The 11,097-nt window shown below is 38.2% G+C and overlaps 1 protein-coding gene across 1 annotated transcript; it reads left to right on the top strand.

Annotated features, from left to right (window-relative positions):
• Positions 1 to 8,414: 8,414 nt before the first annotated feature.
• On the top strand, positions 8,415 to 11,097 carry LOC120517733 (immunoglobulin lambda-1 light chain-like). The gene is made up of 3 exons (XM_039740196.1): positions 8,415 to 8,488; positions 8,709 to 9,077; positions 10,566 to 11,097. Exons 1-3 carry the CDS (start codon positions 8,449 to 8,451, stop codon positions 10,901 to 10,903), a joined length of 747 nt encoding a protein of 248 aa, XP_039596130.1. The 5' UTR covers positions 8,415 to 8,448; the 3' UTR covers positions 10,904 to 11,097.

Raw genomic sequence — 11,097 nt, 5'->3', positions numbered from 1 at the left:
ACAGAAGATAATCGGCTGCCCTCTCCACTCCCTGATTGACATTTACACCTCCCACTTCCTCAGCAGAGCAAAAAACATCAAGGACAGCTCCCACCCTGGCTCTGATCTGTTTGACCTGTTGCCCTCAGGGAGGCGCTACAGGTGGATCACAACAAGGACAAACAGACTCAAGAACAGTTTTTATCCCAAAAGCAATAACCATTCTAAACTCACACATGCACTGACTATATAGTCTAACCCCCCAACCCCTGGATTTCCTTCTATCCATTAACTGTGCAATATTCAATATCTAAATGGTATTGATAATAACTGTGCAATATCTTTATACTGTACAATATCATTACTCTCAGGGTCCAACATCCACTACTCACTGCACATGATCATCATTATTGTGCAATATTTAAATAATGTGCAATAACCCAACAGTCTTTTATCACTGTCTTACTCCACTGACAGGCTGAGTAAATCGTTCCTTCCCCACACTATGCGACTCTTCAATTCTACCCGGAGGAGTAAATGCTAACATTATTCGAAGTTATTGTCTGCATTTACATGCATTTTTATTACTCTTTAATTTAATATTGTTTTTTGTATCAGTATACTGCTGCTGGATTATATGAATTTCCCCTTGGGATTAATAAAGTATCTATCTATCTATCTATCTATCTATCTATCTATCTATCTATCTATCTATCTATCTATCTAATAGTGCAACAGATATTTATGTATATAGCGCCGCAGAACTTTTTTTTGCAACTTTTTGCACCATTTGTTTATTATATGTTGTGTTCTACATATATGTCTGCACTGGAGGAGCTGCTTTTAATCTCATTGTATATGTGTATAGTGACAATAAAAGGCATTGTATTATATTCTATTCTATTCTAGAGTTTAGCTAAGTAGTTCTCCAATAAGGGTCTACACTGTGGCGGTTCAAGGATGTGTCTCAGCAATACTCTTTTCTCAATAACACGTTTGGCTCAGAGGCCTACAAATAATATGCACTCTTTGAGGTTAAAAGGATCGACGTCTTGGTAGTCATCTATTGCTACAGTAAAGAAATAGAAAGTATTGTATATGAGTTTCTGGCATATAGGGACATACGAGAAAAGGATCCTGAGTAATAGGTTAGTGCTAGTAAAAGTACTTCCTGCTTGAGATAATGAGCATTTCTTGTACGAATGCCAACATGCACACACATGCCGTTATGAGAGGGCAGATAAAGAAAGCATTCACCTGCTTAGAGTACGACATGAGGTGAGCATCTCTATGTCTTCACTGATTGACTGAAACTAATAGATGGGAGCTAGTGTTGGCCAGGTAAAACCTTCTCTGAGTAGAAAGCCAAAGAGCAATTACAAGAGGACATCTTTTCACCATATTAGGATGCAAGATGTGCTGAGCATTTAAGAACAGTAAAGAGTATTGTCAGAATGGCCAAGCAGTATACAGTGCTATGTTTTGGTCACAGTCTCCTCTGGAGTTTTGAGTTCAAATCCAACTCTTGAGAAATGGCAGCCAGCAGCCATAACACATTCACTTCAAAATAGGTTATCCATTTAAAGCTAAGCATGTTTAGGCCAAGCCAGTATGTGGATGTGTAAGGGGAACACTATGCTGTACAAATAAGTGCCATCCATCAGCTGGGCATGTTTTGTACAGACTGTGGTGTATCCCAATGTCTTGGCTAATTTGCCTACCACAGCCTAGTCACTCTGGCCTCCTAATCATCCCTCTGTCTCTATGTGGCTAGCTATCTCTCACCACTTCACCACCTAACAGCTAATGCTTGGTGAGCATACTGGTGCAAAAATGGCTCCTGTCGTATCTTCCAGGTGGAGTCTACACATTAGTAGTATTTTCAGTGGCCCCCAATAATGTAAATTACTTTGAGAAGTGAGAAAAGCACTATGTAAATGTGAAGAATTATTATTGTTTTTGTTAACAGATATATGTATTTATTGGTTATGTTTTCAAAAATACTTCCACGGAAGCGCTGGGATGCATCATCAGTGATGTATCCTGGGGTCAAGGGGTGATTCAAGTCTGTTAAAACATCATACACCCTCACCCAGGCAACCCAGCCGGGGGTGATCAGACCCCAGCTTGCATCCCACCAGCAATTAACCACTGAGTCTCCCTCTTCAACCAGACCCTCAAACGGATTTGACAGTCCACTTCTTAGCTAAACCCACCATTTCCAGCTTCATCAAGACTCTACAAAGAAACTGGCCTGCAAAGACCCAATATCCCACCTCGATTGGCTCTAACCCAGTCTCTCCGGCACTCCTCTGTCAACTCCTGGCACTTGGTACATTTCCGCTCTTGAGCTTCTTCCATGCGTTCTTCCCAGGGTATCGTGAGTTCCACCATAATTACATGTTTGGTAGAATTAGAAAAGATAACCATGTCTGGATACAATGTTGAGGCGATGTGCTCTGGAAAGCGCAGCTGCTTTCTCAGATCAACATTCAGCTGCCAATCAGCTTCTGAGGCAAGGAGACCCATTAATCATGGCTCTGGGTGTATTTCTCTCCAGCCTCGACAAAGTTTATCTTCTTTGGGTGGCATTGCTTGCTGGTTCCTATAGCCAAAGCTACTCTCTCAGCGACTGCCTTGAGACACTTGGTCATACTGTCAGCGGTAGTGGCTGTCTACAAGTGCCTTTGGACAGCTGCTGAGGATGAGCTCAAGGGATCCTCTTCCAGAGCACAGAGTACAAGATGGTATTTCAGTCTTGCCCCAGAGGTGGAGATTTGCTGGGCTTGGTAGTCTGTCATACACCGCCTGGAGCAGAAACTGTACTCTGTAGTAATCTGTTTGCAGGATGTTATGCCAGGTGACCCTTCGCTGCTGTACTGACTCCCACTTTGTTCATGCTCTCTGCTGTCTTTGACCCACTGTTCTGCTTACTCTTTCTTCCTCCATGCCTGCTTGTGCCTCCTCCTGGAGAAGAAGACGCCTCTTTTTACCTGTGGCTTTGCGAAATTTGGTTGCAGGAAAGTAACCAAAGCCAGTGCCACTTCTAGCCACATTCCCCACAATCTCCCTCTGCCTCAGCCGGGCCTCTGCCACCTCCAGTATCTCGCTTCCTTTCCATTTCCTGCCCATCCTGGCCTCAGTTCTTGCAGCTGCCACCTTTGGATCCCTTGAGTTCATGTACAGGAGTGCCTCCTTTGTCCTTGACACCATGAACTCTTCTTTTAAACCGTTTAAGGGCAGTTTCAAGATGTTACTACTTCTATATACAGCCGCACTGCAGAGGCTGTATGAAAGGCCTACCCACCTGAAAAGGTAGATGCTGATCCTCCTCTCCATTGACTCTCCTGTAGTCATTGGGACCTCATAGACCAGCAGTGACCACAGGATCCTGGGCAGGATGGCATGCTGGTAAATCCAGCCTCTTAATCTCCCTGTTAGACGTAACTTGTCTGCCTTTGTAGGCCATTCTTTGAGGTCTTTGGTGGTCTTTTAGATAGAACTGGCATCCTTAAGGCTGAATTCAAAGACCTTCCCCAAACTCTTCACTGGCAGCTCAGTAACGTACAGAATGGTGACCCCAGCTAGTGAAAAGCGGAACTTGTCCACTATGCGCCCCTTCTTCAGTACCAATGACCTAGACTTGCTGGGTTTAAAGCTCACCCTTGCCCATGCAATGAGCTTTTCAAGGCCTTGAAGAATCCACCTGGTTCCTGGCACTGAGCAAGTGGCAACCGTAAGATCATCCATGAAGGCCCTGATTCAGGGTTGTCTTTGGGCCTTGACATTCAACCTCTGCTAATTTAGCAACCATGTTCATGGCCAGGGCAAAAAGGGTAACAGAAATGGTACACTCTGTTATAATCCCCTTTTCTAGCCGATGCCAGTTTGATATTTCAGACCCAGACGTAACTCTCATCCTGAAGTCAATATAGTAATTCAGGATAAGGCTTCTAATATTATTAGGCACATGGTGTAATTGATATAATCGTTCTAGAGGATAAACTCTGTCAAGTGTCTAGACAAAATACTTAAGAAGATTTTTTTCTTTCACTGCTCAATGATCTTTGAGCTTTCCTCCTTAGGAATCCATACTCCTTCTGCACACCTCCACTAATTGGCAACTCTCCCTCTTCGCAAGATCATTCTCAAGATCTTCCACAGGTGGCTGAGGAGTCTCAGACATCTCTTATAAACAATATATGTCTTGTATTGCCTTTTAAGTGTGTGGAACTCCTGCCACAGTTGTCAAGTCTGGTTGGCTCTGTGGTTCTTGGCATAGGACTCTCCAGGTTTTCCCTTCTAATCATAGCCAACCTGCTCAGTAGCATAGCTGATGATGATGGAGGTCATGCTGTGTAGTCGGCTGCCAACATAACCTGTAAATTTCTGTATGATATTGCAGACATCCTCGTTAAACTGACACCACTCTGTCCTTTTATTTGCTAAGGGCCATCTAATCTTCTTTTTTTGGGGTGCTGTGCTTACTGTAGGAGGTTGAAAGGCCTGGAGGTTCTGAGCTCTGTGGAGTGATTCCTGGCTGGGCTACTCCTGTGTGTCAGCAGGGCTGGTGCCTGTGTGATGCTCTTCATGCTCCCTCTGTCCGCACTTAATCCTGGCCATGTGGATATTTAGGCCATGCTTGTTCTTATTAATCTTTCCACAGCTGCATCTAACGGTGTTCATCATTATCGGTTGTTCATTAGCCTGTTCCGTTACTTTTGAATTTATCCTGTTGGGGATCACATCCTCCCCCACCTCAGGATTCACTGGGAGTATTTCCTTAAAGGTTTGCCCGTAGCTTTAATGGGTGTCTCCCTAACGGAAGACCCATGTAGGGGTGCTAGCCCAACCTGACCCGTGCTGTCTGTGATGATGTGTGGTGAGTTTTCAAGTTGCACAATGGGTCCTTTAATTGGAGCCAAGAAGTATTTGAATATTATAGTGATTTCTAACCTTCTTTGCCAATCAGGTGTGTTCCTTCAAAGAAACAGTTTGATATATGAACAGTTAATTTCATCAATACAACACATCAAGCTACAGATCTATAAAATATATATTATATTTTAGAACACAGGTGTCGAACTCCAATCCTGGAGGGCCGCAGTGGCTGCAGGTTTGCATTCTAACCCTTTTCCTCGTCAGTGACTAGTTTTCACTGCTAACTAACTCCTTTTCCCTTCATTTCAATAGCCCTGTTTTTAAGGAGTCAGTCCTCTGAATTGATTTGTTTCTTCATCAAATGGCAGACAAACAGAAATGAGACATGAAACGAGCCGACAGATGACCAGCTAAATTGTGACGTCAAACTCCAGCCAATTTCACTCCAACCAGTTTCTTAATGAGAAGCCAATTCTTGCTGTTACTTATTGAATATCATGACTTGCTGCTGCTCTTATTCTGCCACAGCAGACATTTCAAAAAATGTTGATATTCTGTTTTTTTCTAAGAACTCCGTCAAAATGTTTTGGTAACCTGAGTGATCAACCTTACTGAGTTCTTCATCTTTCTTTATTTTCACATTTTGTTTGATGGGCACGGTTGAGCTGGTCAATTGATGGCTTGTTTAATGCCTCGTTACTTTCTGGCTGCTAATTAAGGAAAAAAACAAGTAAGGGGCCTGAGTCAAATAATTCAAATTAAGGCTAAAGAAGTTAATTAGCTTCAAAGACTAGTCACTAATTAAGAAGATGGTTAGAATGAAAACCTGCACCCACTGTGGCCCTGCAGGACTGGAATTTGACACCCTTGTTTTAGAATGTATCTTTATACAGTGAACTCACCACTTTTAATATCTCAAAATGAGTGAATCAAATTTTCCTTTCTGGTGTCCCATCTCTCCATACCATATAGTTTAAGCCTTATGATAAGCCACTAACTCTAAATGAAATATTATCACATGCTCCATCTCCTGGTAGTAAGGATGTGTTTCAGAATACATTTATTGCTTTAGGAATTGTAAAATCAAATCAATATGATTCTAGAATATGCATAAACAGATCGACTAATTACACCAAGGAATAACTCTAGAGATGTTTTCTGTGACTCTGACATGGACAGGATCTATACAGACCTGGTAGGTGTAGGACAGGGATCTGCAGTGTGTAGCTGTGACTTGTTGGAACTTCATCCAAACCAGTTGCACTGTTAGTGAGCCACTCTTACTCTTAATTGATTTCCTTGTTTTATTATGTGGATTTTGACTGCTTTTCATTCTGTATTCAGAAGTTCACAACAGTACATCTTTAAGAATTTCTAGAGGTTAAAATGCTTAAAAATCATTCTTGCAACTTTCAGACTTTGAAAAGAACCAGTTATTTTGCAAAACTCTTTCTATCTGCCTAATATTTAAAAATATATATTTTGCTTATACTTGCTTTTTATTAGTTTTTGTGTTCTTATTTATTTTATTCCTGGGTGTTTTATATTAAAATAAACACCACTATTTGGACTATATGGTTGCACTGTGGCATTTATTATAGCTGTGGAGTGAGGTCAGGAGTACCCTCTCCTTGTTAAAATAAGAAACAGGACAGGGAAAAGCGCAGTGACCTCTGAAACAAATGTGAAGGTCATAATAAATGCAAAACATGAATTCTTAATAATATAACTGCCCTCAAATTTTAATGATCAAGAAGAAGCTTTGATATACAAAGGTTTTGTGAATTATTGCCACAGCTTCCTCTAAGTAGGATCTTTGTTTACGAGTTTCATTGTTTCTGTATGGTGAATAACAACTGTTGTTACACTAATTCATTTTAAAAAGATAAAATTAGCTTATTTCTCCCTCAGGTTAAAGGTTTTTCTGTTTTCAACTTCACACTTCTATGAGTTTATTTAAATGCACCTGGTCCAACCACATGCAGTTGCAGGGTCAGCCCCGACATAAATTTAGAAAGTGATTGCTTGTGTCACTCTAGACTTCATGCAAATCTTTCTCTATAATTTCCATATATTTGCATATTGGTTTAGTCTAGAAGTGAAACTGAAATATGTTTTTAATTGATTTTATCACAAAAAGATTAATGCGTAAAACAGAAATTATTATTAAATAATATAATTATTAGTCGGTGTGTTATTATATAATTCCACTAATTCTATCTTGAAACTAAGGCTAAATATAAATATTTTTCAACTTTATATTTTTGAATGTATATTTAATTTATGTTATTTAGATGTTTTGAGGGGAAATTTAATCAAGTTACACATCTGATTAATATAAAATGTATTAGTGTTAAAAGTAATATCAATACAATTATATTCTCTTCACAACATTTATAATTATTTTTCAAAGTATATACCATTTTGTGTGATAAATATGCAGAGTTATCCTTTTTATTAAACTTCGTCTGCGATAGTTTGGTTCTTTTCTTGCCTTGTGCCTGATGCTTGCAGGGATAGGCCTCCGCTTTCACCTCGACCCAGTTCTGGATAAGTGGGTTTAGGAAATGAATAGATTGACTATAATTTAGGTGTTGTTGCTCGATCATTTTCAGTTAAGACACCCAGCCATCCATTTTCTGAACCATCGTCTTCCATTATAGGGTACAGATAACACGAGCCTTTAACATAAAGCAGTACGTTCTAAACAAAAACCAACCTATAATGGCATGGCAGTCTAGTGAAGGACAGGCTGCTGAATAAAAGTTTGTGCACAAACTTCGAACAAACATTTTACATCTGATTTATATGAATGTCATATATGACATAATCTTGATAGCATTTAAATAAAACCATAATAAAAACAATACTGAAATTGTCTCAGTAGCTTTAGTCTTAGTTCAACAGGAAGAAAATAATGATTTCCTCCTATTATTTTAATGTTTACTTTTACAGCTGAGATTTGGTAGAAATAATATCACTGTAGTTATCAATAACGTCACTCGCATTAATAAATATAAAATAGTCAAGAATCTATAATGCTAAAAATGACATCATTACATAAAGTATGGATTCTAAATTTCACTCTCACTGGATCAAATTAATGTGATTAACAATTCTGTGCAGCACTAAAAACAAAAAACGTTCTCTTCTTTAAAAAATGAAACTAATGGAAGCTGCCGTAATGCTTATACAGTGTATGGACTTTAAGGATAAGATTAAGAACATTACTCTGTTCTACTTTATATGTAATTGACATCAGTTATTAAACAGCATAGAGTCTTTTCTAAAGTTTTTTTTTTCTTTTTTAAATTAGAGTTTGATGTACAAAAATATGTGACACGTCGACTGTTGGCTGCAGGTGTGGTGCTGTTTTGAAAGAGAACTGCTAAGTGATTGGTAAACAATCTTTACTGAATGCGGATTGGCACATTAGATAAAACAAACTATGCAGTGACCAATGAAATTCATTTTTAACAAAGTTAATTTATGCATCGTAACAAAACTGCATTATTTAAAGCCGAAGGCCAGTCGGTCATTTTACAGATTGATTTAGAAAAATTTGGATCACAGCATCTCCTTCTCAACATGAATCTTTTACAGATCCTGTGCACTATTTTATTACTGGGTGAGTGAAAGATCATGAAAAGTAAATTAAGATATTGCTAAACAGAGCATTTTGAAAAGCAAGTATTGGTATAAACAATTTTATATATATTATGCAGTAGTTCCATTAGAAATTAAGTTAATTGTACACTAAATTAAAATGTTTAGTGATGTAAAACTACAAGTGCAAATATATGTTTTAAAGCTCATAAAGTAATATATTCTTTCATTCTTTCTCTTAGGAATTTCAGTAAATGCTGATCCTACAATTTTCTCTCAGTCTCCATCAGTTATTCCTGTGACTCCTGGACAGTCTGTCACCCTGGAATGTGCTGTGAAAAATGAAAATGTTTCGAGGGTGTCTATGAACTGGATTCGCCAGTCACCTGGAAAAGCACCCGAAGGTGTCCTACGGTACATGGCTGACAACAAAATCTACAGAGCTCCTGCGATATCAGATCGATTTGTACCATCGAGAGATACAGTCAGGAGTTATTATCTTCTCACAATTAATAATGTCGAGGCAAATGATGACTCCAAATACTACTGCTTCATTTACTATACTGATGGAAACCAAGCATGGGGAGAAGGAACTCGAGTACAAGTTCTGAGTGAGTACGCTTGATACAGTTCAAACTGACATCGGAAAAGAAAACTTGTTTTTAAAAGTTTACAATACAGTGGCACTGTTTAAGTATCAATCCGCAAATTTAAATTACTTCATTAGTTTGCTTAATATGAATCATTTTTAATGAGTGCAGCAATGTTTCATAGTATACATAGAAAACACTTGACTAAAATAAGAATTCATTGTTTTAAATATTTCAGGTGTTGAACATACAACACAGTTAACAGTGAAAGCATACAGGAAAATGATAAAAGCAGAGTATTTAAAATAATAGAGCAAAATAATTTATAGTCACAAAGAGATGTAAAGATTCACATTGAAAAATATCATTGACATTCACCATTCAAAATCAATCTCAGCAAGTCTTTGTTCTTTATCAGTACATTAAATGTTTAAGTTTTTGCTACTAGCTTAATAGCTTCTTCAAAAATACTCACATTACAAATTCAAATTTATATTATCCATTTCAACATGCTAAAAAACAGTCATTTTTTTCACTGACACATTTAATTCTATGTCCTTAAAGAATTTATAGAAATACAACAAACTTTTATTTGCTAAAAACTGTAATCCTCATTGTTTCCATCTATCCATCTATGTTTTAAATGCACTTTTTCTATTCCAGTGTTGTGCCGGTTTTTTGATAGCAACTTTTCCTTTAAAATACACGTAGCACTGAATAAAAACTTCAAAACATCTGATCCATGTTTAAACTAAATTGTTTGACGTTGCTTTATAAAACTGTTAAATACATGTAATGCTGCCAGAAGTTACAGATTATGCATGTCACATCTATCCATGCAGACTAATTCAATTCCGACTTCAGAGGGCAGGAGCTTAACCCAGCAGCACTGGGTACAGGGTAGGAGAAGACTCAGGGGCAGGGTGCCAGTTCATTGCAAAGCATTATGTGTTTTTTTTGTGGATAAAAAAAATTAATTTGAATCTAAAAATATTTAAAAGTTAAAATGTTGGGTTTGCATTGTGTGAACATGGATTATTGGGTTTCACACATACAAATTGTAACATTATACAAACAAAATCAAAACTAAAATTTAAATAATGTACTGGAAGTACTGACATTTCATTCAGTCTGTTCTCTGCAGTTCTGTGCAGGAAAGTATGGCTTCAAAAGCTAGTTATTAGATATATAAAAATAAATAAAACATAATAAAAAAAGCATTAAATTATGTGTGTAACTGCTTCTATTTTGTGAATGTTAGGCTTCACATAAAACAGCAACAAAATAAATTGTACTAACTTATTACATGATAAGCAGTCCTGTACTCTATCTTGTTATAATGAACTAAACTATTTTGCTGAATTCTTTAAGGAACTTAGGATGTTGTGCTTTCTGTAGAAAAGAAATACATCAGACTTTAACATTTTCTACTTGAGCTAATCCCAAAACCGTTTGAACATAATTTTCAATGCTATACATGACGCTGTTATATTTTCTCTCTCCCCCCAGGAAGTGACCTTCCTCGTCCGTCTGTTCAAGTTCTTCCTCCCCCACAAGAGCAGCTCAGTGGTTCAGGCCAAGTGACTCTCAGCTGCCTGGTGAGCGGCTTCTTCCCGGGGTACATAGACATCCAGTGGAGTGTGGATGGTCAGCGAGTGACGGACAACATTCAGTCCAGCCCGGTGTCCTTGGACAGCAGTGGAAATTCCTACCTGGCTATTAGTTACCTGAAGCTGCCTGCTGCTGACTGGAAGAGCCATGCGAGATACTCCTGTGTGGCCACTCATGAGTCCAGTAAGGTCCCAGTCATTGGCTCTGTTGCTCCTCAAGACTGCAAGCCTCTCTAAAGAAGATCTTTGCTTTAATTCTATTCTTTCCTTGAAAGGAATGTTTTTGTTATATTTTATATTAATTACAACATGAATTTCTGTGTCTTTAAAGCATTATTTTTGTGTGTTTGTTTTTTATGTACAGCTTAGGCTTGAAACTTACCACAAAGGTACTTCTCACCATAGGCCTGGTTTTTAAAATGTGATTTTCA

The sequence above is a fragment of the Polypterus senegalus genome, chromosome 1 (genome assembly GCF_016835505.1).
Source record: "Polypterus senegalus isolate Bchr_013 chromosome 1, ASM1683550v1, whole genome shotgun sequence".
In the NCBI taxonomy this organism is placed as follows: domain Eukaryota; kingdom Metazoa; phylum Chordata; class Cladistia; order Polypteriformes; family Polypteridae; genus Polypterus; species Polypterus senegalus.
This window is presented reverse-complemented; position numbering and strand designations above follow the sequence as displayed.

Bases quoted from the DNA above. Each gene is read 5' to 3' on its own strand.
- LOC120517733 (XM_039740196.1), top strand. From the start codon at position 8,449: ATGAATCTTTTACAGATCCTGTGCACTATTTTATTACTGG. The intron at 8,489-8,708 runs GTGAGTGAAAGA...TCTTTCTCTTAG, and splicing joins GTGCACTATTTTATTACTGG to GAATTTCAGTAAATGCTGAT. The intron at 9,078-10,565 runs GTGAGTACGCTT...CTCTCCCCCCAG, and splicing joins AACTCGAGTACAAGTTCTGA to GAAGTGACCTTCCTCGTCCG.